The following is a 27649-nucleotide window of genomic DNA, read 5'->3' on the forward strand; positions in this document are numbered from 1 at the left end:
TTCAAACAAGCCTGAAGGACTCAATTAGTTTGATCAGGTGTGTTTAATTAGTTGGAACTAAACTGTGCAGAGCTGCGGCCCTTTTGGAACTGAGTTAACTGAGTGCACAACATGAAAGACAAGACAGCAAAAATGAAGTCAAAGATTTATTGGGGTTTGAATTCGGGGGCTGACCAGGCCAAAATAACAAACAAAAATTCCTTTATGTTAAATCTCTAACTTACCTGATCAAAAAGAAAAGAAAGTACAATTCACTACCCTAACTACCTAACACAAAAACAGGTCAAAAGATTTTACTAAGAAAATGGTGTCAAACTCCTTACTATTCCAATATATAGACTATTTACAAACTATTTACAAAAACAGCCAACCATATTTAAAGGACAATCAAAAATCAATGTCAGCAGGCAACAAAGATCAAACAAGCCAGTGGAACAAAGTATCATGAACAAAGCAAACACTAAAACAAACAGTGTTCACAATTCTCAATATAATCTCAGTAGTCACACAAAACAAACAGTACTCACAAATCTCAATATTCCCAGTCTTAACACATCCAAAAACTCTGCACTATACCACATACAAACGTTTCAACAAACACAAGCAAGTGACCAAAAACAAGATGGCTGCCAAGGAAGTAGTGTCATGGCTTTTTAAAACACTGTAGGCCAATCAGGAACAAGCAAGCTGGAAGTGGCCAATTAGATGGGTTCTAAGAAAAACAGAAAAAAAAACAGATGAGACCAGACAAACACAGGATTGTAGCAATTGTTAGATATTATAGAAAATCACACATTTATTTATACTGGGTCATTTATGAATAAAAATGTAATGCAAAGGACCGGGAATTTATCATGTGAAGAAAGATGATGCAAAAAATGTATTAACAGCATTAATGACTTTAAAATATGTTAAATAAAATATACACAATACTCTGAAAACAAACAAAACAAAAAAAATAAACATTGAAATCATGTGAGCTGCAAGAGTTTTGCAGTTTAAAGAAAAGGAAGCAGCTTTAGCATAGTGCAAAAAATACATTGTAGTCAAAAACATTTAGTTTTTTTATTTTATCAAAAGAAAAAATAACTAAAATATGTTTTTGACAAAATGAAGTGTTGAATTTAAGACATTTATTAGTTATAAATACAGTATATAGGCAGAAGAATTTTGTTTTGGAATATACTGCTACTAGAATATGGCTACATTGCTGCTAAAAATTGACAACAAAATTTTTACTAATTTTTTTATTTTGTATAGATGTTCAGGATGTGCAGTGTAGTTACGATCGTGAATCTAAAACCACTGAATTCTGTATACCAATGAATGTATACCAAGAAATACTTTTTACTTAAGTACTTATTTCAGGTTGTACTTCTTTACTTTTACTTGGGTACAAAAGTGTAGTCAGTACTTCAACTTTTACCAGAGTCGTTTTAAATAGGAGTATCTGCACTTCTACTTGAGTAAAGGATGTGTGTACTTCTGCCATCTCTGGTGTGTTTGAACAGCTGATGGTGACCATAGCAATGACAAACGGCAGAGGATCACGAGTTCAGAAACGCATTTAAATCGGTAAAGGAAGAAGCACTCCTTGCGTTTTAGAGGCGATATGTGAACACCCCCATACAGATTCAACCTGAGAGATACAGTAAAAGCACTGATCTATAATAGATGCTTGATTACAAGTTCAGCAGGGCGATTACAACTTAAAACACAATATTAATATTAATAATATTGGAAAGTGCGTTCACATTGTACCAGATCTGAAACTACATACTTGGTGATAGCGTATTGACGTCAACGTGTTCAAGCCAAAAATCTGAACCCAACCTAATTCATTCAATTCTGAGTCGACTCTTTTGTTAAAGAATCAGTAGCTTTAGTAACAGGAAAATTAGGAATAGGAACAACTGTCTGTCAGCAACAAAAGGATCACAAGCACAAAAAGTAGGTCATGTAATTTAAGGTCTTCAAGTAGTCTCAAGCTACAGTATGTTTGCTTTGTGTTAGAAATCAATCATAACTGAGATTAAAGTCTTTTCTTGTACTGTAGCCGTTACAAATCATTTCACATTAACCCTTAAAGACCTAGAGGTATTTTGTGGGCACCTAATGGGCCTATATAATTTTTTTTTTTAAAGCAGTTTTGTTGTTATTTTAGCAGTCAGCCTTAAGTGTCATATATTATTTTAAAAAGGAGAACCTGAAGCTTCAATCTGTATCACTTAAAGGTCCAGTCTAAAATATTTTTTGGTCCAAAAACATATGAACAGACAGAAAATATTCCAGAATTTTAAGAAAAACGTTTTTTTTTTTTTTTAAGTTGCATTTTCTAGTTATTACAAACAAAACCTCATGAAGTTAGTTTTTTTTCTTTAGAAATACATGCTATGATGTTTTTTACTTCCAAAATAAATTTTGTCTATATCCACCTTTCCCTGAGCAAGTTATCGCAATTTATTTCAATGTTATTCTAAGGCGTTTTTTAGTGGGAAAAAACTAGTGCATTTATTTACTGACAATGTATTTGCCCAAAAGTTCTGGGAATGAACTAAACAGAAAGATTGTTACAAAATAACAGAACACTGAAGCAAGTTTGACTTTTTCCAAATAATACATTTTCAGTTACCATAAACAACACCATAAACAACACCACTTACAATGAACTAATAAAAAATGAGAAAATAATAAATAATGCGTCAAAGTCCAAATAAACATGGTGCAAATCCTAAGTAAAAAATTTGTTATAATTTTTACTATATTGTAAATTGTTACATAACTAAACACTAGATTTAATATGGACCATCCTTAGGTTTTATATGCCAGCATATGGTGTTTACCCTGCTGCTTCTTAACTTTAGCATTCTAGACAAACAGCCGCACCGTCATTTGCGTCCTTTGAAAACAGCAAGACCAGCACTTTGACTTTGCTGTGTCACTGTTTTGTCATGTTTTTGTGCTGTTGTGCATGCAAAAGTACTTAGTATGAGAATTATTTTATGCAAAACTTTTTTGTGTGGGTTTTATTTAGCCGGGCGTAAATGTACAGCCTATTTCTGATTCCGTGTTGTTCAAACAGCTGATTGCTGGTCTAAAAAGCGAAACCTATGCTTATTGGTTGAGAGAGAGCGAGTTTGAACCAATCTGGGCATGGAGGAGGGACAATGCATCAATGCATCATGACTGGTTTATTAGGTGACACAAGTCATGAGCGTTCCTTTGTCAAATCAGCGTTGTCAAAATGTGATGACGTAACTACACTGATTCCGGAGCCTCCGAAGGTCCGTGAATGTAATGTTTTACAGTGATGGAAAGCTTAGGCTCTCTTCTTTATGCCAATCTTTGAATTGTACAGGTAGGATCAGCGGATCAAAAGTTATTAAACATTTGAGAACAATACTTATTTTTAGCCGCGGGTTAAGTCATGTTGTGTTGGTTTGGTTTCATTTAATATATATTTATAGTGCTTTTTATTTTCTTATTTTGGAACTTGGCATCTTATTGAGCAGTATGGAACAGTATGTGAAATGTATGCTTACTAAAGTGGAAGTGGAAGGAAAAACCCATATTATGTCCCTATCACAGTATTCTCCTCAATTTCGTCAGGGCTTTAAAATTGGATGCAATAAATTTAATTAGCTGCTGTCTTGTATTATCCCCCAACATTGAGTGGATGTGAAGTCCCTGTCATCATGCATTTGTTCATACTGTTATGTGAGGTTTAATGATGACAGGACATATCATTAGGGTACAGTACATCAAAAATTCACAATACATTCACAAATCATAAATTTACAAATACGAGTTCAGTTTACCACTATAAATATGTACACAGAAAGAAAATTGGAGTCTCAATTGAATCTGAGCATTTGATGTGATGTGATTGTATGGTCAGGACTCGGAGGAGCTGTCGTCTGAGGAGGAGGAAATGAAGATAGCCGAAATGAGACCTCCGCTCATTGAAATCTCCATTAATCAGCCTAAAGTAGTGGCCCTCAGCAAGGACAAAAAAGGTAAAGCAGTATCTCTCTTACTCTCTCACCCTTATTAATATCAATTAATTTTCTCTTGCCAACTTGTATCATTTTCAGTAGCATGTGCTACAGATGTTCTCAAAATAAAGCTGTATGTTTTTTGTTTTTTTTCCTGTGGGATGATGTAGATGATGGGAAGGATGCGGATTCTTTGCTGGATGAGACGGTGGCCAACAGTAACCAGAACAACAGCAACTGCTCTTCACCCTCACGCATGTCTGATTCGGTGTCCTTGACCACAGATAGCAGTCAGGACAATTCCCTCTGCACCCCAGAGAGGGAGTCAAAGATGCCTCTCATCCCAAAAAATGGGTACACACACACACACACACACACACCCTGATTCAACATAATAGCAAACAACAGTGACTATACACTCATTTATAAGAACAACCAAATCATTTTTGATACCTGATCATTTATAAATTACTTACAATCAATCCATTTACTTAAATGAATGGCAATGTGTTAACAAAATTAACAAAAACTAAATAAAACTAATTCAATAGTTTTGTCCAAGAGCTGAAGTTCGGTTAACAAACCATTCTAGTATGATCAAAGTTCAAGTATCTGCTATTTTTCATCATTTCAGAAACTTTCCATTACAAAATATTTCAATTAGGAAAGAAATAATAGCTCTGTTGTAAAACGTAGTATGCTGCCTGCCTAGACTTCATTAAGAATTCATTAGAAAATGAAATGCTTTTATAGGACAGACACTACATTAGTATTAGCACAAGGTATCAATGCAATGTCTGGAGTAGAAGAATTATTATATAATAGAATTTTATGTGGAGTATGTGGTTGTCATTTTTCTATTTAGAAGGCAGTAATATATGTAATCACTCGATGTAATGGCTGTTCAATTGGTAAATGAATAGAGGGAATCTTTCTCTAACTTGATTTGATTTCCTCAAACTTAGACAAGAGGATGAAAACCTCAACCAGCTGAAGCAGATGACCCCTCTTCTCCAGAACTGTAACGGCTCTGAGACATCCCTACAGACCATTCTGAAGAACCAGCAGAGCTACGAAAGCAAGTCAGACCAGATGGCCGACTACAGTTTCTCCATGGAGGAGAGGTTAGCCCTCATTGAAAAGGGCATAAACAATGGTGTGACTGACCAGTACAGCAAGTGGGATCAGATCAACATGAACGTGGCCAAACTCTCACCTGACAACATGTTGGCTTACGAGGAATTGGAAAGAACAAAGAGTCCCCCAGCCAAGGAGACCATGTCGAGCAACAACAATGCCAGGGTGTCACTCGAGAACCTTGAGAATGGCAATCAGCTTCAGAAAACCCAGTCTGGGGAGAATTTCAATAGCAGAACGGATCAAGTTCCCTCGCGGTATGAGTCTGTGAGGACAGTCTCAACGGGTGTAAACGCATTAAGCGATATGAGTCTTTCTCGTAGCACGGAGGAGCTGTCGCCAGAGAAGAAATGTCCACCAGCCCCAGTGGTGAAATCTCAGAGTATTGCTAATATGGATGGTGGAGGTATGAAGCTGTACTCCATTGAGGGAGAAAGCCCCCCATATGAAGTGGCTTGTGCAAGCAGAACCTCTGTAGCTGGGGCTCAGGGCCAGAGCATTGTCCGCTCCAAATCTGCCTCCTTGCTCAATGACCAGCCTTTGCAGATCTACCCTGGTTCTTCAGCTTCATCTTCTGACTTGCTGTCCAGCTCTAAACCTCCGGTAAGCAGCACTCGCTACCCTGCCGGCCCCCCACCACAGTATAACATCCAATATGCCAGCAGCACTGTGCCCAAAGATAACCTGTGGAGCCAACGTACGCCTGTACCTCCTGACCAGCCTTACATGCCACCACAGCACTCCCTCGCCAACACCAACTTTTCCAACCGCAACAATGCCCCTCCATACCCCCAGCCTCAACAGCGTGGACCGCCCAAGACCCCAGACATGTGGGCCAAGGAAAGAATGCTCCCTCAAGTTGGTCAGCGTGGCACCTTACAAAGACAGGGTAGCGGATCTTCTGGCAACCCCATGTGCATGCCAGATCCACGCCGCATGCCAGGAATCGAAGGAGACTACATGACCTACCGGGACATTCATGCAGCAGGTCGGGGGCCACTGCAGATGAGCCAGGCTCTTCACAGACCTTTGTCTGCTCGCACATACAGCATGGATGGACCCAATGCTCCCAGACCACAAAGTGCCCGGCCCCCACCTCACGAGGTTCCAGAGAGGACCATGTCTGTTAGTGACTTCATCTACCAGCAGGGCAGCCCCAGCAAGAGGTCCAACATGAGGGTAAAGTCCGAGCACTCGTTGCTGGATGGGCCAGTTGGAGGAGGTGGCCGAGTTCCAGCTGACTGGAGGGATCAGGTCATGAGACACATTGAAGCCAAGAAGATGGAGAAGGTATGTTCGTTCTTACAACAACGACTTCAAAATGTGCAGCTTGTTGAAGAGAATGTGCTGCTACTTTTTAAAATTGATTAGCAAATTCTAACTGGTTCAGGGATCGGCAATTCTGGCTCTAGAGGGCCTCTGTGCTTCAAAGCTTGAATAAAATGTAACAAGTTTAAACTGAAAATGTTACAAGTAATTTCAGCATTGGTTGACAGTTATGACACTTTTCCACTGCATTTTACAGAACTGTTTGGTTTGGTATGGTTACTTTGGTGGTTTTCCACTGTACAGTACCTGGTACCTCTTAGTACCAACTTGGTTGAGGTTGTATCATTACTGAAATGGGATGTAAGAGAATCAAAACGAACAAAGGCTGCACACAATTTAGCAAGGCTGAATCATGATCAATAGAAGAGGTGCAGATGGGAACAATGAAACGAAAAGTCTTACTTGGACTTTACTGGCAGTCTCACACATTTCATAGTTTATGATCCCAAAATACACATAAATGTGAAAAGCAGGGTATAACAGATAACACATGTTCTCTTAAGTTACAATTTAAATTTAGTGTAGTGTATTTATAAACTAATTTCGAGAGGAGCACGTGCTTATGGTTGATCACTGCTGGTCCCGCATTAGCTGTCGCATGTGTTACAAACCCCTGATGTTAGTCTAGGGGACGGTGGGGTTTGACAATTGTATAATTAAAATATATTTATATAAACAGTGAATAAGTGCAAAAGACAACCAAAGTAATTCCAAAAATATGTGCTTTTGTTTACAATTCCCAAAAGTGAACAAAAACAATGAATTATTTAAAAATAAAGAAAGTAAGTAAAGACAGAAATATACTATATACAATATATACAACACTGAGACAAATAAAGACGGGAAAAAACCAAGAGAGCTGGCGGAAGGGACGCGGGTGGTACTAAAGAAATGAAAAGTACAAAACCTAAACTAAATCTAACTTCCCAGAAGCATCTAGCTAACTAACTATGTGAAAATAGTATAATTAACACGCGAAGTCTTCCGAGCCCTAACTATCAACTCTATCTGTCTATGCAAAAAGTACAAGGGGTGGCGCTCGCCCCTAACCTAATGTACTAAACAGCAGAGTAGTCCTATGTGTTGCAAAATGCATGTCACATGACCTTCTTACCTGTCCGCTTCGTCCAAGCCTCGTAAACAACATAAACTGAGAAACGGAATGATATATGATTAACGGACAAACGTGCACACAGAAACAAGCAACAACAAAATACACAGTTAGACGGGTTATTTCTAAACGCAGCGCAATAACATAAGCAAGCAGGAAAAGCAGAGAAACAGAAGTCAAGAGAGAGCTAGCGAGTGATCACAGAGCAACAGAGCACAAATAAATAGCACATGATTCACCAAGCGAATGATTCCTAACTCACTATATATAAATAGTCTCTTAACTCCGTTATCTTTGCCTTGAAGAATCCCCCATTCCATCCCTACTCCTCCTCCTTTCCCTTAATAGGGTGCACGCTGGCCCAGTGGTTAGCACTGTTGCCTCACAGCAAAAATGTCACTGGTTCAAGTCATTAACAGGTCTGTTGACTTTTTTTGTGTAGAATTTGCGTGTTCACCTATGCGTCTTAGGTGAATCTCTGATTTCCTCCCACAGTCCAAAGACATGCGTCATAGGTGAATTGACCAATCCAAGTTGGCACTATAGTAGAACCTGTAATCAGCAGTATTTCTCTATATAGCAATTCCTAATTTGTCATTAGCCCTAAATAAGGGCGAGTTCTCGAGGCCCACCTGAGCTTAAACTCCCCTCTCGCCCTGCAAAAGGGAGGGAACCCCGGTTTCAAGGATCTTATGAGCTCTGGACTCTCTCCCAGGACAGCATGACAAACTTGATTTATAATCTATCATTAGCTAAGTGTGAACTCTTGAAAATCCAAAGTTAATTATCACAGAGCAGTTGAGAATCTCTCTCTTGCTTGCCTTGTTTCTTTCTTTCTTTCTTCCTCTCTTTCTCTCTGTATTGCTCACACAAGAGAAACTGTGTCTAAATAAAAATATTTATATAATATCATAAACGGGTGGCTAAGGAGCAGATCTAGCATGTGCTAAATGTAGAAATCAATAAAATCACAGCAGAAAAGGCAGTTCACTACAACATCATTTCTTTTATCCCTAAGTGGTACTAAACTGCATTGGAAAAGCAAACCGAGGACTGTACAGTGGAAAGGTGCCATAACAAGCAGGTGTATTTGATTTGTGATGGAGCTTAACTCAGCAGGACTATGGGTCCTTCAGGACTAAAAGTTTCCTATTTCTGGTCTAGTGAGACAGTAAAACTGGCATGCATTAAGAAAGCTACAAGATTCATATATAAGGGTTTAGATTAGAATATCATAAACCATTTGTAGCTAGTTTAGATGTTAAAAAAAACGGTTAAGGGACATCTGTAATTGCATAGTATTTAAGTAGGTTTTACATTTAGTGGCAAATGAACTTCATAACACTTCATAACTTCATAACAATATATATATATATATATATATATATATATATATATATATATATATATATATATATATATATATATATATATATATATATATATATATATATTACACACACACACACACACACACACACAAACACACACACACAAACACACACACACACACATATAAATATACATATATACACATATATATATATATATATATATATATATATATATATATATATATATATATATATATATATATATATATATACACATACATACATACGTACATACTTAAAACCAGAAATTTACATACACTAATAAAAGGATCATAACCATTTTTTATGTATGATGGTAAATAGTACTAAACTTTTATTATTTTAGGTTTGTTAGGATTACCTAAATGATTTACTTTTGCTAAATGCCAGAATAATGAGAGAATTTTTTGAGAATTTTTTTTTTAATTCTAGACGTCAAACGTTTACATACTTTTCCTTGTTTTGTTTTTTTTTAGTTTTGCTTTTAAACTGTATAATTTCGAGTAAATGTTTTGGGTATCCTTCCACAAGCTTCTCACAATAGTTTGAGGGAATTTTGGCCCATTCCTCCTGACAGATAAAGTGTAACTGAGTCAGATTTGTAAGCTGTCTTGCTCGCACAAGCTTTCAACTCTGCCTACAAATTTTCTATAGGATTGAGATCAGGGCTTTGTGATGGCCACACCAAAACATTCACTGTATTGTCCTTAAAGCACATTTTAACTAAATTGGCAGTATGCTTAGGGTCATGGTCTGTTTGGAAGACCCATTTGTGGCCAAGTTTTCATTTCCTGGCTGATGTCTTGAGATGTTGCTTCTCCCTCCTGCAACAAAACAGCCCCACAACATGATGCTGCCGCCCCCATACTTTACAGTTGGGATGGTGTTCCTAGGCTTGTAAGCTTTCCCCTTTGTCCTCCAAATGTAACACTGGTCATTATGGCCAAACAGTTAAAACTTAGTTCCATCCAACCACAGGACATGTCCCTGAAAATTATTCTTTTTCCTGGTGTAATTTAGCAAATCATAATCTGGCTTTTCTGGCTTGTTAATTTTCCAATGTTGTCACACAAGGAAGTGTTTGAGGTTTTGCTTAAATACTAGTCCACAGTTGTGCCTTCAATGACCTCAAATGTTGTCAATTAGCTAATCAGAAACTTCCAGAACCTTGACACCATCATCTGAGCTTTTTCAGAGGCATGATAATCTTATTGTATGTAAACTTGACTTTCAATAAAAGTTATAACAGTTTCTCAAAAAATATCTCTCTCATTCTGCTATTAAGCATAACAGAAACAAATAATAATAATCCTAACTTGCCTAAAACAGAAAAAATTTATTTATATTAACATGTGACTTTTTTAAATGGTTATGTGCCTTTTTATACAGTGTATGCAAACTTCTGGTTTCAAGTGTATATAGTCCTAATTCCAATTCTAGTTTATACCACTACCTAGTGGTAGTAGTATTTACATTTTTGGGAAGTATTTATACCCATTTTCAAAGGCAATCTGTTCCTTTCCCTTACTCCTACCTTTCCGAGCAAGAATTGAGACACCCATGCTCCTTCAATAAAGGATAAAAGGTAGGGGAAAGGGGGTGAAAAGTAATTTAATGTGCACATGTAGGGTTTAAATTAAATTGTCATATTATATTCATCATGTTGTTGTAGTCATGTGACAAAAATACACAAAACCTATGTCACGTTACTGTCATACACAAATCCTTTGCCAGTGCTTCGCCTTTTACACACACGTACATCACCTACTCATTTATGTGCACTATAAAGTCAGACATGCTCCTCTTTTGGCAAATACTTAACTAACACCATGGTGGGAAGTTTTGCACAGGCACTTACACTTAAGCTTAACCTCAAGTCTGAAATTACACACTGCCATTTTTCAGTATTAACTGCATGCATGTGGTATCATTTATTTTCACTCTTCTTAAAAAATGCTCCTAACCTAGTATGTTTCTGCTTGTTTTTGAATGTGTGTAACACAAACTAACTCTTGCATGTTTCAAACAGAGCGTACTCATGGTTAATGCATGCTCTCTGAAGTCATCATTGTGTTTGTGTGCATGTGTCATCATTTGTTCAGAGCACTCTGTCTCGGTCTTTGGCCACTCTCAATGGCAGTCAGAGCTCTCTGGCCTTTAGCGCTGTAGACGGATGGCAGTTTGGAGCTCATGGGCCCAGCGTGAGTACTGTCCCACTGTGACCTCCCTCCCCCCTAAACACCCAAAAGCACAGTGGAGTCTCTCTCAGTTCCCTAAGGGTCATCCTCTCTGCTTACTGTTTGATCTTTGTTGTTAAAATGCACTTGTCACCTTGCGTCTGTACATGCGTATATCCTGGAATGTTTTTCAACCCTCTTTGTAAAGGAACACTATACTTTTTCTGGGAAAAAAGTCTATTTTTATAACTCCCCTAAAGTTCGACATTTACGTTTTTTAATCTATTCAGCCAATGTCTGGGTCTGGCCAGAACACTTTTATCTTAGCTTAGCATAAATTATTGAATCGAATTAGACCAATAGCATCTTGGTAAAATAGTTTTGATAATTGCCTCATTTAAAGCTTGACTATTCTGCCATGGTATAGCTGTCAAGTTGCTTATTTATTACACAGGTTTGTGTGTATAGTCAAAGTCTCTTTAGGACAAGTCGTTTCACTCTGTGGCCATCTTTAAAACACCTCTCGGGCAGTATTATCAGGCATTTAGTTTGAATAAGGAAACATTTAATTCTTCATAACTGCTCATCAAGCTTGTGATTGAATTTCATGTTAGAAATCACCAATAAAATTAAACTACAACTGTCTCTTTAGTTTAATTTCTAAACATCTTAATCGCACAAAATCTGCTAAAACTCACGTCTGGTCTGAGTCCCTCACCCAGAGTAGCGTCAATCTATAGTGATCAATGATTGCCTCCTGTAATCGTAGGCGAGGTTTATTTGGCACTTTGACTGTAACACTTTTCCCCATTCAAAACAATATCAGTGAGATTTCTGCTGTATTTTATAGTCTTTGGTATGGTTCCTAGTCAAATGGACCTAGAAAATAGCAACTTTCCATTTTCTTTTGGTCTTCATACACAATGTATCTACAGGAGTCAAGCTTTAAATAGGAAAATTGTCAGAACTCTTTATTATTATTATTATTACTGTTATTATTATTACTTCTTGAGTTAGATGTTAATGGTCTAATACAAATCAATTATTTATGCTATGCCAAGCTAAAAGTACTTCTGCCAGACCCAGAGATTAGCTAAATGAATTTTAAAAATTTGAAAAAAATAGAAAAAAATATATATATATTTTGCGGTGAACCTCGCGTTTTTGGAACGTAAATGAGAGTTTGGTGTGATTGGCCCCTTAGGTTGTAGTCTTTAAAAACAACAATACTTTCTTGTCATATTAGACATACCGCTTTCTGTCCGATATTGGTGAAGAAGTATTTTGTTGTCCATTCTTCCCTGAACACACAACATTCAGAGTAAATTTTTTTTGCCTGACTCATTTTAAGTCATTAATGGGCGAGTGCATTTTAATATCCGAGAGTTAGTTATATTTCTACTGGTTTCTCTTACTGTACCGCATGCAATACTGCCATTAAATGGCGTTCACTTGTATTGCATCATTAATTCACTAATTCTGAAAACAAACCGTCACTCAAAAGCAGCATTTTAAAAACTCCCTCGCCCACCTCACTCGCGAGGTTGGTCCTCCTCTGAAATAGATTTTTGTGAAACGGTATTCATATCACAAAATTTTTGCAGAAAAACAAAATATTGCAATATCAAATTTTTCCAATATTGTGCAGCCCTAGTTCAAATATATAACTTTATGCGAAGGTGAAACACTTTATCATTTTATTTTAACAGCAATCCAAAATCTGTGGCAACTTGGTTTTCATTCATTTGAGCAAAGACATAATATAGAAGAAGAGTAGTTGATTTACCATATATAGTACAGTATATCCACTTTAGTGTGCCACAAAGAAGGGTTGGGAAATTTAAAATACAGACTAGATTCCTAAATTTACATAATTTCCCAATACACTTTCCAAAGCTGGCAAATGGTCCCCAAGCAGCAAGCGCTGTAGAGAGTGCCCCTTATGGAGCTTAAGACCCCCCCCCCCCCTCCCGCAGCTTATATCCTCATATCCTCCTACTTCTCAGCTGATATCCAGTGTTGGCTGGTTTGCACAATTGTTCCGTTTCTTTGGGTTTCTAATACAAGCTTAAGAACATTCCTAACCACTAAACCATATACACTAAAGTCCTGGAAACAAGCACTCTTTCTTTTCTCTTTTTAGTTTGTGTACTCAGTCTGAGCTTTGTTAGTTGAGCTGAAATTTTGAAAACAATAAGGATGGCCATGTTTAGCCTGATTTTTATAATGTTGAGTTGGTAAACATAATATCTGATTAACCTTTAATTAAAGGGCTTTAAGTAAACCATCCCATTGGCTGAAATTACATCAAGTGGGGACATTAGTAAGCTTATGAGCCCAATTTAATTGGAATTCCACCTTTATTGGAAATGACCAGCCACAACTAATATTACAAGACATCCATGCTTATTGATTAATGTGCAATTTAAGGAAGAGAAAACATTCTAAAGTGTTTTTTAATACTGTCCACCTTAGTTATAAAATAGAATAACTAAATCCCTTAATGGCTAAATTACCATAATCAGACAGTAAACCTTTCTCCCTTGCAAAGATTGAGCCATCTTGTGTTGTTTTTTCCTGCAGGACGACGTCTTCAGTCCTCACGGACAACAGGGCTACCATATCGACACACTCAGAAAAGTAAGTGCTTTACACTGTGACCCTTCTAATTGTGTACTTATATGGTGCTTGGTTTGACTATTGAAGATCATGATTTATGCAGTGATGTTTAGGAATATGATTGAATCTTATAAATGCATCCTGTATGAACACATCCTATATGACCCCGTCTGCGTTGTTTCATGTGCTAATGAACTGGACTGAGATATTGACCTAGCGGGGGGTGCCTGGCTTCAGCAATGATTAATTAGCTCTAATTAACAAGCACTGCTTTAAAGCAGCCTCAGACGTGTTCTAATGATAGCTAAGCTTTCTAGCACATAAAACCAGCTGTGTGTGCTCACTTTGGATGCCAAAAAATACACATCAAAGAAGACAAAGTAAGGAATAAAAATGTATTTAAATTGAGATTTGAAACATCTAATAACTTGTTAAAATTAAATATGTGTGTGTGTGCGCGTGTGTGTGTGTGTGTGTGTGTGTGTGTGTGTGTGTGTGTGTGTGTGTGTGTGTGTGTGTGTGTGTGTGTGTGTGTGTGTGTGTGTGTGTGTGTGTGTGTGTGTGTGTGTGTGTATATATATATATATATATATATATATATATATATTTATTTATTTATTTATTTATTTATTGTTAAAAAAGTAAAAAATGTCTCATGTAACTCTCAGCATATTGCAGTACACGACACAAAATCGTGTTTGTCTTTCCGCACATAATCAAATATTAAAAATAATGCATGATTTTGTTTCTCTGAAAACAACTGACCACCTGGTCCGTCTTGTATTGCCTGTGTGTGTGTTCTGTTTATACTTGGCTTGTGACTTTTGGACCTCGTGTGAAGGTGGTGTCCTTGAAAACACAAACATGTAATTTGTTTCATTGTTTTCTGAGCCTCTCGGGAAATTAGCCATGAAGTGAAATGGATTAATTAGAATTAAAGGTCTGAAAGCGTTACGGTTCATCAGTCAACAAGGATTTCTTGTTTTTCCGACCAGATTTATAATTCATTGAAATTTTCACCGGGAACTTTCTGCCCCCTGGTGTCTGAGAAATATATCACATCAAATGCATGTGAACAATGCACCAATTTCCACCGTGCTAAAAAATGTTACAAAAGTTAGAGGTTTTCACATATTTGTTTCTGCAGTTATTAAAAGGAAATAATTGTATTTATTTGGTTAAACATCAAACAGGTGAAACATTACATGAACTTTCGTATTTCTAAAAAGTAGCTTCTGTCTGACCCACAGATCTGTGACAACCTGAAAGATACATTAAATGAAGAATACACTAATTGATATTATTTTAATTATATTATTTCTTTTTTTATTTTATTATTATTATTATTATTATGTCTCTTTTTTTCCCTTTTTTTTTTTGCTCTAATTTATTTCCTTTTTTGGCAATTATGTATTATTTTCACCAAGCGTGGTTGGGGTGAGGTAATAATAGAAAATGCAGTTGGTTGGTATTCTTGTCTATAACTATGTATGCAAAATTATTTTCAACTGTTCAATAAAAATGTGATCACAAAATAAAAGTCCCTTTGTTAAACTGTAGAGCTGAACTTTCAACATTAAAAGTCAACAGAGCAGAGATCAAGCTCCTATAATGCAATTCACAACCGTAAATAAACCGAAAACACAAAATATGGAAACTGTTAATTACCATAATTTTTACAGCATGTCCTGGGTTTAGTTTCTAATGTTTATTTGTTCGACAGGTGCCTTTGATGAATGGCCAAATGTGTCCTCCTGTCAGATCTCCAATGAGCTGCACTCAGCCACCAATGGCGCGACACCCTTCACGAGAGCAGCTCATCGACTATCTGATGCTCAAAGTGTCTCAGCAGCCCCCGGGGCCTCAGCGAGTCCCACACGAGACTCTGCAACAGGAGGTGCGCACACACAGTCATGTCCTGTGCATTTAGACATAAGAAACGTGCTCTGCAGATTCTTATGTATAACTTCACAAAAATCAAATGCAAAAGGCACATTAACCATTAAACGTCTCTGTCTTGTGTTTTCAGGTGCATGTGAAGATTGAGAAAAATCCTGAGCTGGGTTTCAGCATATCAGGAGGCATCGGTGGTCGTGGGAATCCTTTCCGTCCAGATGACAATGTTAGCATTTCTCTTTTTCCTCTTTATTTTATTTGTTATATATGTGTGCGCATCCGTTTCTGGTGGTTTAACAGAGTACCCGCGGGGTCTTAAAAGCATTGAAAAAGTCTTACATTTTAACATTTAAAATTAAGGCCTAAATAGCCTTGAATTTGGTATACAAAGTCTTGGATTTTGTTACAAAGGTCTTATTTTATTTATTTATTTTGCCTTTCCTAGGATTAAGTTCATACCGTGGGAAAATTAACTGTCACTAATGTAAGCCAATTAAAATTCATGTAGAGTAACATTGAATGCACCTCGTGCTCCATGTCATAGCAGAAAGTGCGAAAGCGCGCGCACCCGTTACTAGGCAAGTGAGGTACTGAACAAGATAGTCACTAGCCTAGTTTTTCTGCTAAAATAGGAAAGTGTCGGATTAATCCACTGTGTCCAAGGAATCCGAGTTACGTTTGGGTCAAGCCTGTGCCAGGAAATCACAGCGATGCCTACTGCTGTTGGTGCCGGAAAACTTTTAAGCTAGCGACGATGGGTGTTACGGCCCTGGAATCCCATATGTGGGGTGCCAGACACATCGCGTGTAGTACTGCTCATCAGCACCAGCCTGTTATTGTGCAGTTCTGTGCACTGGAGACCTCTTCGGTTACTGAAACAGCTTCGGCTATCAGTAATGAAGAAATTTCTACAGTAGAAGCATTGCCACCACAGTTGGCAGTTCTGTGTGGAGTTTGCATGTTCTCATCGTGTTGGCGTTGGTTTCCTTCAGGTGCTCGGGTATCTCCAACAGTCCAAAGATATGCGCGATAAGTCAATTGAATAGGCTAAATTGGCCATATTGTATATGTGTAAATGCGAGAGTTTATGGGTGTTTCCAAGTGCTGGGTTGCGGTTGGAAGGTCATCTGCTGCGTAAAACATATGCTGGATAAGTTGGCGGTTAATTCCGCTGTGGCGACCCTGATAAATAAAGAGACTAAGCCAAAGGAAAGTGAATGAATAAACATATGGACAAACACAATGTTGTCATATGAACAGATATATTTATGTAAATATGAAACCACATTAATTCTGTTCTATATTTATTACAGTATATTAGTGATCATACAACATTTTGCTATGTTGTGAATTTGTTAAACCCAGTAAATTAAATGAAGGCAAAGTATAAAGATGTTTAAATGTTACAATTAATGAGTATTTGTAAGAGTACCTTGTGTTTTTAAGTATTTTAATACATTTCATTGTTGAAATCAAATGTTTGTTGATCTAAATATGCCTCACATGATTTTTTTGTTAAACTATTGCCTCATTTTAATGAGTCTCTTCAGGTCATTTTGTAATACAATGGGGGAAAGAAGTCTTCAACCTGACGCAGTTTTTCTTAGATAGCAAATTTGTAACGGTGCTGTTGGCTTGAAATTTCAGCAAGCATTGATCAAAAACACAGCCAAGGATACTCTTTGTTCAGCTTAAAGATGCCTCTCATACAGAGAATGAAGCCACGTGAATTGCTCAGGTGTGAGTTTTTACAGACTTCAACAGTGTGTAAAAAATCTTGATGGTTCTGTAGGTCTAATCTATCAAATCTAAGCTTTATTTTGGATTTTATTTTGGATTCAAGACAGGTAATTGGCAGGACCATTTGAGCAGTTTTATTTTCTTTTCTCTGAAAGCATTTAAGAATTTCCTTGGCTGTGTTTTGGATCATTGTCTTGCTGAAATGTCCACCCTGGTTTCATCTTCATCATCCTGATAATGTGGATGTTAGACTGAAGCAGCTAAAATTCATTTACAATGACGAAGGGCAGAGGGTTGCCGAAGAACTACTGAGAGATTTCAGCTGCTGTCTGGGCTTTCACTGCCTTTCTACACCTTCCATTCTTCATGTGTTTAATAAATTTTTTTACACACAACTGCATTTTTAAACTAATTAACATTGCTTTCTTTGCCTACATGGATTTCTTTGCTTGTTATCAACATCTGGTGAAAATGTCAAGGCAACAGCACCTTCAGAAATATGTTTTCTGAGCAAAAAAGGATGTCATGTTCAATACTTATTTTCCCCACTGTATATATTTAATTACATGAGTATGCTCACTTCAAAACTTCTGCACACACTTCAAATACCTTCAAGACCTTCAAATACAACTCTTAAATCCTAAATGATCAACAGGGTATCTTCGTGACGAGGGTTCAATCTGAGGGACCTGCTTCAAAACTCCTCCAGCCTGGGGACAAAATCCTCCAGGTAGATTCTACCTCTCAATCCATCTGACTCATTTCGTATTTGCCATGCTTCATTATTGTACTAATATCAGGGAACGTCCTTCTTGCAGGCAAACGGATACAGCTTCGTCAACATCGATCATGGACACGCAGTCTCCCTCCTGAAGACATTCCCCAACACTGTCGATCTGATCATCGTTCGAGAGATGGCCGCATAACAATGGAAACGGTCTTATTTTTGTACCGGGCCAATGCTATATATAGTCAATCTGTACTGATAAAAAACAGGACGATGTTTGACCATCGGTGAAAAGGGGCAAAACCACTGCATCCAGTGGCAGACGGACAGTGTCTGAACGCATGCGCCTTCACTGTGGCATAGCCTGTCGGTGCACTCCAACCGATAAGAAAACCTGTGCTTTTTGTAAAGATAGTTTTTGATTTTCCTTTTTTAAATGCATCATCTGGGTAGAGTTCATGTGGGACGTTTAGCTGTAGCGGACCGTTTGAGGGCAGGGCTCTCTTATCACGTCACATCTCACTTTGGGTAATTTTATTGTTTAAAAGAAATTTTTAAAACCACTTTTATGAGCTGTGTGAGATTTCGAGCTAGAAGACAATGCTACGTGCTAACTGTGGTTAATGAATGTAGAACTGGGGTGAACTAAACTGAACTGTATGTGAAACCTGTTGTGGAGATAACGGAAAATTTGGAGAAAAGTCCTCTGGAGTGTTCATCTAAGCAAAATAACTTCCACCAAACAAAACTGGACAACAAACTTTAGCCCAGATTCCACCTGTGCTACGAATGCGCTGAAAAAAGCTCCCTGTATGTGAAAAATGGACCGGAATGGTGCAAAATTGGGGATTCCGAAAGAGAACACGACGTGCACGGAAACGAAAAGTGGTTCAAGCTCTCTTAACCAAAGCATTTTGGGACACTGTGGCTGGGCAGCATGAAACTGCTGGCATGTCAACTTATTTTTACTTCCACGACAACACCCAATTCAAATCACTCCTAGCATTCATGCTCAACCATAGATTTCTTATTTCATTTTGGAACGGTTTTTCTATTCTGTGAAGAAGATTGTAGACATACTATTTTATTCTCTTACGAAAAAACGTTCTAACATTTGACTAGCGTTGCAGTCATGCTTTTGGAGGCTTCGACGCAGGGCTGAGAAAACGACGTGTCAAGTGCCATAGACCCTGAACTGTCAGAAATGGGTTTGACCCAGAGCAATACTCACACCGATCCAAGTTGCGAATTCAGTGGCCTTATGGGGCTGATGAATGACACAGCGGGCGAAAGAGCAATAGAAAGTCCTTTATTCCATTCGCAGGATGCAGTCAGTTGCATATTTGTTTGTTTGTTTGTTTGTTTGTTTGTTTTTATAAATGAAAGTATCCCATTTAGTATGTCTCGATTAATACAGCATTTTATATTGTAAATCTTTTAAAGATGAACACATAGGAAATGGCGTTTAGATTTTTTTGTAAAAACAAAAAAGTTCGTAAAAGCTAAATAGTGTACGAATGAATGTCCTGTCACGTCAAATTAGCGATTGCACTGCTGTTTCCAAACACCCCCATGAAGATTATCGTAACGTTATATATGTGGATGCATCGACTTTTTTTATAGCAAAGATATTTTAAGCAATGTCAAGCGAAAGCAAAAACGTCAGTCGTAATGTTTGTATTTGATCAAATTGTCACATTGAAAGGCCATGAATGATTTATTTGTCTGCTTATGTGAACGACCCACTGTTGATTGTAGTACTGTGTGTATTATTTGCATGAATCTTCTTTTTGATCAATCTTCACTGTATGCTTGACTGAGTCGACGTAATCAGATTAACTTACTGATAATGTGACATGCGCAGTTTGAAGAGAACTCGAAACATCTTCTGAAATCGATTCCCAGTTGAGTTCCAATTGGTCATCTGTGTGATTTTCAATTAGCTCTGATTCTCCAAGTATGTTCAATTTTATGTCAGGGTTTTTCTGAATTGGAAATGAATTGGATTACATTTTGCTATCACTTTCACTTAAATGGATAGCTCACCCATCTAAGATTCAGATGTTGTTTTTAGTAGTACATTGCTTATATTGGGTGAAAAAGTATTATATTACAATCTTAAGCCTGTTTTAATCTTTGAAAAAAAAAAAAAACAATAGTAACGTATCAAACCTTCACATTACTTCTCTTAAAAGTACCTAAGTAACACGTTTAATTAATCGTAAACAAAATAAAACTGACTTAAGATTGTAATATTACTTTTAAAGTAGCTTTACCCAATACTAATTACAGAATACTTTTAAATAAAGTAAAGTAAGCTGTGGTCTTTGGTGATTTATATAATGCAAGCAAATTGCTATATAGGGTGCTTTGAGAGTCAAACATATAGGCAAAACAAAATTAATACTTTTGTCAATACAGAAGCCTTGAACGTTTATATTATTGTAAATAATGTTCCATTTCTGACACAGATTGATTGATTCCCTTTATAATTCCTCAGTGAGTCATCAGGAGTAAGAGGTATTAATTATATGTTGCCTAAATCTATTTCTCGACTCTCGAAGCACCATATATAGCCATTTACTTGCATTATATGAATCACCGAAGACCATGGTTCATCTAAAAATCTTCTTTAATGCACATACTGGAGAAAGAAAAGTCTCCTATATAGCTGTTAATCTACATACTTTCAGCCTAGTGGTCATTTTTGGGTGGACTATCCATTTGTAGTGTATAATGTTGGTAATTAAAACGACACTCCTCAACTTTGCTGTGAATGATTCGTATAACGCAATGTTTTTGTGGACGCTGTTCCTTCCATTTTGTCACAAATCAGTCATAGTGTAGATCCTTCGACTGTCACTTTTTTTATTTTGTCTGTATAGACATTGTAAAAACATAATAACAGTGACTAAAAACAAACTGGCGTTTTATTTTTTTAAATGTCCCACCTTTTATTTATTTAGCATACTTTGACTTTTCGAGATTACTAATCAAAATGTAAATACTTTTTTTTTTTTTTTTTAAAGGTCTATGATTTGTTTATGGCATTAGTGATTACGTCTTTTAAGAAACCAGCAATAATTTGCATCACAGAAGCAGCCCTATCAATGTATAGCTATGTCAAAAGATCCTCCACAAGCAGCTACTATTAAGATGATCGGTATGCATTTATTCAACATTCCAGATTTTGTAAATAAATTTGCTTTCCATGGTGTCCTGTGGAAAGAATAAACCAACTAATGCTCTTTCAAGAGAGTCTTTGTTTGTTTGTTTTAGCAATAATGTTTTCTTAAGCAGTTTACGCTAAAAATTGTAACTCTTTTATACCTTGATATATTCTTTTATACGATAATAATATCTCATGATCTCACTTCAGTGCTAAAAGTGCATTATCAGGTTTGAAATAGGTTTTTTGTCATTAATAAATGACTTAATTTCATTGTAAGCCCTTAAAAAATTTTACTTTTTGATTCACATCAATAATCAAAGCTAATAGGTGTTTACAAAAGCTGTACGTATGTAAAGTAAAATTTGATGACTCGAGTAATTTAATCACTGTTTGTTATCAGGTGAAACTCTGCTCTTACTGGTTGTTTACTGATAATGCAACTACTTAAGTTTGGGGAAATGCATTATATGATCACCAAGTCTTCTACTCCATTATGTGCTTCAAATCATTCAAAGGGCAGAAAGCAGTGGTCGGTGCTGTTCTTCCACATGGAGTGCGAGTCGGACTCTTGTATCAGATTGCAGCTCTATTTATACCCAGAGGGCAAAATACGAGAGCGCTTTCAAAACAGACACCCAGTTGTTTTGAAACGAAAAGACGTCCAACGAGACTCGTTCCATTGTTTTCCTGTTGACAAGATGCGTGTTATTTCGATCCAAATGCATCCTGGAACATATAGTGTAATATAAGATATGAGATTATGTATTTTTGTGCATTCATACATTAATTTAAGTCCAAGAAAACATATTAAACACAAGTGTCTTCCCTGAAAATTTACTAGAGTAACTTTTGCTGTAGTGTTTTAACCATACTATTGTAATTTAATTAATTTGTTTTGATATGTTTATACTTGCTAAAGTAACACAACTACACTACCTGACAAAAGTCTTGTTGCCTATCCAAGTTTTAGAAACAACAAATAATAACTTCTAGTTGATCATTTGGTATCAGAAGTAGATTATATGAAAAGCGAAGGCCTCTAGATTACTCTTATTTTGCCAAAATAAAATATGATCATGCCTTGATTTTTAATTATTTAATTAGGACAGTAATGTATTCTTTGGATTCATCTTCTATACCTCCACCTTCATCCTACCCCAGACATGCTTAATAATGTTCATGACTGGCGACTAGGCTTGCCAATCTTAGAGCACCTTGACCTTCTTTGCTTTCAGGAACGTTGATGTGGAGGCTGAAGTATGAGTAGGAGCGCTATCCTGCTGAGGAATTTGCCCTCTACTGTGGTTTGTAATGTAATGGGCAGCACACATCTTGATACCTCAGGTTGTTGATGTTGCCATCCACTCTGCAGATCACCTTCCCGCCCCCTTACTGAATGTAACCCCAAACCATGATTTTTCCTTCAGCAAACTTGACGGATTTCTGTGTGAATCTTGGGTCCATGCTGGTTCCATTAAGTCTTCAGCAGTATTTGTGATGATTGGGATACAGTTCAACAGATGATTCATGGGAAAAATCTACCTTCTGCCACTACCTTCTTCAAATTATTATTTGTTGCTCTTACAACAGAGTTTGACGACAAGACTTTTGCCATATGAACAAGTTACCTCAAATATGTAGTTTATATGATATATTATACTGCAATCCACCGGGGTTTACTGTAGTGTAAACAATATACTGCAGTATTTATCAGTTCAATTTATACTACAGTATGCTTACTGGAGCATTCGTTAAAGTGTTGTAAGCATATACAGTATAGTTCAACAATACTATAGTATTTTATTTTCTGCGGGTCTAATAAATCAAATAACATTCAAATCTTAAATCATGGGTACAATTATATTCATCCTGTTACATTTATATAAAAATGAGATGCAACAACACTTATTCTGGGCTGTTATGGGATAAATAGTATATATTTAATAGGTAAGAGCATCTCATAAGCAAGTTCTGGTATCAAATGGTGACTAAGTTCAAGAATTTAATAATGGGCACTAAGATCTAAAACAGTACCAAAACATCATAATCTATGAAAAGTGTGTGGTCACACGGAATACATATTTGTTATAGCTGAATGGTTGATTTCAATGGCAGATCCCTATAAAAGTTAATCAAAAATTAGAAATTATAGTAACACAATAGTTACTAGTCACAGCTGATTTATGTAGCCTACTAGTACAGGGGTGGCCAACCCTGTTCCTAAAGAGCCACCTTCCTGCAGATTTCAGTTGCAACCCATATCAAACACACCTGCCTGTAATTATCACGTGATGTTCAGGTCCTAATTAATTGGTTCAGGTGTGTTTGATATGGGTAGCAACTGAAATCTGCAGGAAGGTGGCTCTCCAGGAACAGGGTTGGCCACCCCTATACTAGTACCTAATGAATGAGAAATACTGTGTTTTTTTTTATTTTTATTGGTACTTGTATATAGTAAATAGCATCTAATGAAGAAGTGTCACTTTTGTCAACGGTGAAATACTTGTACTTAAAGGAAAATATATAAATGTTTAGACGAGCTCCAGCAGAATGAAAATAGTTATAGATCATTTTGGGGGATGTAAACAAAAACAATGGTCCCAATGTCTTTCCTGTTATACTCTCTTTTTCTTATTTACTTTTTTTCCTATCCAAGAATCCCAAAAGAACCACATATTGATCAATAAGGTTTAACATTAAGTTATGATTGAAGTGCCTCTAGTTACAGTTATGAAATAGCTTGATAACAAGCAGGAAATGTTCATGGCCTAATGACATGACCCTATTGAAAACGTCATCCCAAAATGCTGTCTAGCTAAGCAACTTTTTTCATTTTAAGGTGTCTAGTGTTCAGAATCTATGGGTATGGATTTGACTAGAATGTTGTACTGACTGAATGAGCGTGTCCTTCAGAGAGCCAGCTCTGGGTCAGCAGATCACTGTGTGGAGATCGACATCTGATACAAGCAGAGCTGATGTAAAAATAACCTGCAGCAAACAGATGTACTGTACAGAAAGTGTGCGCTAAAATTGTTTTCTTTCTTATACTGATACATTGTCAAAAGGTAAGATCTGATCAAGATTAAACTTTGTGCCTGATTTTACTGAATAATAATATTAATAAATAAAAAACACATTCTGAAACCAATGCAGTTAACTGTGGTAATAGTATAGTAAAAGAGGCAACCTTGGATTGGTGAATAAATTATTTGTATAACTATATCATATTATAAATACCATTGTTAATAATATAGTTCACCCAAAACTGAAAATACTGTCATCATTTATTCATCCTTCACTTATTCTAAACATGTTTGAGTTTCTTTCTTCTGTTGAACACAAGCTATATTAAAAAAAGCTAGTAACCTCTAACCATTGACTTCCATAGCATTTGTTTTTTCTACTACAGAGGTCAATGGTTACAGGTTTTCAGCTTTCTTTAAGCTATTTTCTTTTGTGTTCAGTGGCATAGAGAAGCTCATAAAGGTTTAGAACCATTTGAGGGAGATTAAACGGTGTATAATTTAACAAAAAACTAAAGTTTGTGTAATAAAACACATGGTTTACTATGGTATATCAAGGTATTTGGGCTGAAATTGTGGTAACGTGGCACGTTTTAAGGGTGTGTTTGTGTTTGTAAGATCTGTTTATCTTATCAGTTACAGTACTCAGAACTTGTTCAGAAATCACTGGAAGAAGAAAAAATTCACCTCTTGGTAAAGTTGTTTAATTGACCTTTATGTATCACTTTATCTTAAAAATATTAGAAATTCTAGAAAAAGAAGCTCACCTATTTGGAAACTGCAGTGAATAAAATCAAGTATTTGACAAGTGTAGTACAGTGTGTTACGAATTGCGATAGAGTTATTGCTTCAGAGCAGAAGTTGTTTTTGTACAGTCAACTTGTTATGACTGGCGTCCTAAGCCCCGCCTCAAAGACGTGTCAATCTCCATGACGTCAGGTCAGCTATTAAAGAAAACCAACAAATAGCAGCCCGAAAAAACACACACATAATACACACCGAAACAGACACATCGGCGGACTAGCAGCACAGACTGCCGCGGAGGGTTTCACATACACACCGTCTCTTACTTTGGGAGCTTCTCTTTTTTCTCAAATAAGGCAAGTAAAACACTTTCTTCACCTATTACAGTGCTCGTCTAAACGTTATAACAAGATGTGAATCACGTTAAATGTGTAGAAAAGCTGCTACTATACATAATATATCTGTTGTCCAGTTATTCCTCGTTGTAAAGTCGTTTAATGTGTCAGTTGATGGCTAAAAGGAATGAACTTGGTGAACCTGGCGAGTTTCGCCAAATATGGTTGTTAGCCGATGCTAGCATGTTAGCTAGTCAAATTAGCCTGTTGTTCCCTTCAAACTAAAAAGCTAAAAAACGAAACTAAATTAACAGATTCGTGTTAAAACACTTATGTTTTCGTTTTAACATACTGTTTGCTCCGCGTTTCGATTGATTTTGTTCTTAGGGAACGTCGAGAAGAAAAAATGAGACCGTTTGTACGTTAGCAGCTAACGTTAGCTTGGCTTTGAGTATTTATTCAGACCAGCTTGATAGTCATGAATGTATTTATATCATTAGTTTAGTAATTTATTCGTTCTATTAATGATATCGTTTTTATTTGGTCTCTTTTTGTTTATTTAGCGAGATAGTGTACAGGAAATCCAAAGGACTCATTGGTTCTCATTAACGTTAGCTCAAATGTTTGTCACTGTGTGTACGAATAAACGTCTTTAAAAATAATTTACCCTCTGTGTTTAGTAATATTTTGTCAGATTTGTTCAAAGTTCACCTTTTTGTTAGCAAATCCTTGCGTTTTTTTGAACACTGTTTGTACTTTGGCTCAAACAGGAAGAGTGCTCGAAACAAAGGAGAGCACAAAGCATTTCACCCTGACCCAGATATATAACAGCTAAACAACCACATTACCGTCCATCCAGACCCATTCACCACCACAAACCCTCCAGACTGAGCGCAGCACACAATCTGAGGCTGCCAGAGCTTGGGTTTTGTCAATTATGAGCTTTAAATGCGACTATGTTTGTTAGCCATGATGCTAAAGTTAGCATGACTCAGTGGATTTCACTATGAGGCCTTAAACACTGATATAGCACTAAATACTCGTATAGAAATACACTTACATCGTGTATAACGCACACATACAATGTTTACATTGCCTGCATAGCACATTATTAGACTTGGCCTAAGCTGTTTCTTCATGTTGGTATATTGAGTGATCACTTTTCTGTTGTCTCTATTCTAGTATGACATCTCTTTAGCTTAATGGTTATGTTCAAATATTTGACTTCGATTTGTGCACTACTTATGCAGTATCAGCCAGGCAGGGATATACGGATCAGAATGGCCAACACATGGAAGTAGGATGAAAAAAACAACCCATTTTTGGCTTTATCGAAATATGAGGCCATGCGTAGGGAGGAGGAGGAGGAGGGCGCTACGCAAAACAAGCTCCTACTAGAGGTGTATGATGTAATGGAGGCAGGTCAGGACGATCAGGGGTATTTATAGTCTGAGCACACTGCTGTTCGCATGGTGGAGGCTGTTCAGAACAACATGTCACATTGCACCCTTGTGATGGATGAAAACTAATCCAGCCATCCATGTGAGCGAGGGCCAGCAGACACACACACGTGATGCAGCCCATTTTCAGGGGAAAACCTCTGACGGAGGCGAGGTGAAATGCTGCAGTCTTGTTTACTTGGAGACGAGGGCCCCCCGTTCAAACTGCGGCCCCTCTTGACAGATGTCAAGTTTATTGCTCGAAAGTGTCAGTGTTAAATGCTGGCGCTTTGGGGCCTTGGAGCTGTAATCTGTCTCTGGTTGAACACTGTTCCAGCGGTTCTCTCTACACTACTGATATATAGTCAGTGCTTATACACAAACACAACATGGTTCATCTGCAGGTTTGAGGGAAATCTATGTCTTAAAGATGACTAGTCGCAAAACATTATTTACAAAAATAAAAAAAAATGGAATTGATGTGAATTGTATTTTTTGTAATGAATATAAGGAGACTGCTTTGCACTTGTTTTGGCATTGTGCATACCTAGTCTACTTGCGAAGTGAGGTGCAAAATGTATTATCAATTTTCAGTGTTCTATACCTCTTGTGGAAAAATTCTATTTACTTACTTTACTAACAATTTTACATTTTATAAATGTGAATATACTAAGAAACCAAGTTTTAAGGTATTGATGACTGAATTTAGCTTCTATATTAGTAGTATCAAAGAATAAATAAGAAAGCCCTATGCACTTTAAAACTTTGTGAATTCTGCCATGTATATGTATTTGATTGTTACATATGTACCTTCTGTATATTTGTATTTGAT

At 36.9% G+C, this 27649-nt stretch overlaps 2 protein-coding genes across 10 annotated transcripts in view; both read left to right on the forward strand.

Annotated features, from left to right (window-relative positions):
• Positions 1-21358, forward strand: part of erbin (erbb2 interacting protein) — a 148153-nt gene extending 126795 nt beyond the window's left edge. For 2 of the 7 annotated variants that reach the window (XM_087269646.1, XM_087269648.1), the window contains exons 18-26: positions 3899-4016; positions 4166-4349; positions 4961-6422; positions 11048-11146; positions 13706-13762; positions 15465-15638; positions 15771-15863; positions 18033-18107; positions 18196-21358. In XM_087269646.1, the coding sequence (XP_087125772.1) occupies positions 3899-4016; positions 4166-4349; positions 4961-6422; positions 11048-11146; positions 13706-13762; positions 15465-15638; positions 15771-15863; positions 18033-18107; positions 18196-18303 (2370 nt within the window). In that variant the 3' untranslated portion in view covers positions 18304-21358. 7 annotated transcript variants of the gene reach the window in all.
• Positions 21359-25281: 3923 nt separating this feature from the next.
• zfand5b (zinc finger, AN1-type domain 5b) overlaps positions 25282-27649 on the forward strand; it is a 10494-nt gene continuing 8126 nt past the window's right edge. The window contains exon 1 of one of the 3 annotated variants that reach the window (XR_015500277.1): positions 25282-25399. The gene's annotated coding sequence lies outside the window, so the exon portion shown is untranslated. 3 annotated transcript variants of the gene reach the window in all.

Source organism: Danio rerio, chromosome 10, assembly GCF_052040795.2.
Source record: "Danio rerio strain M-AB ecotype USA chromosome 10, GRCz13ab, whole genome shotgun sequence".
NCBI lineage: Eukaryota > Metazoa > Chordata > Actinopteri > Cypriniformes > Danionidae > Danio > Danio rerio.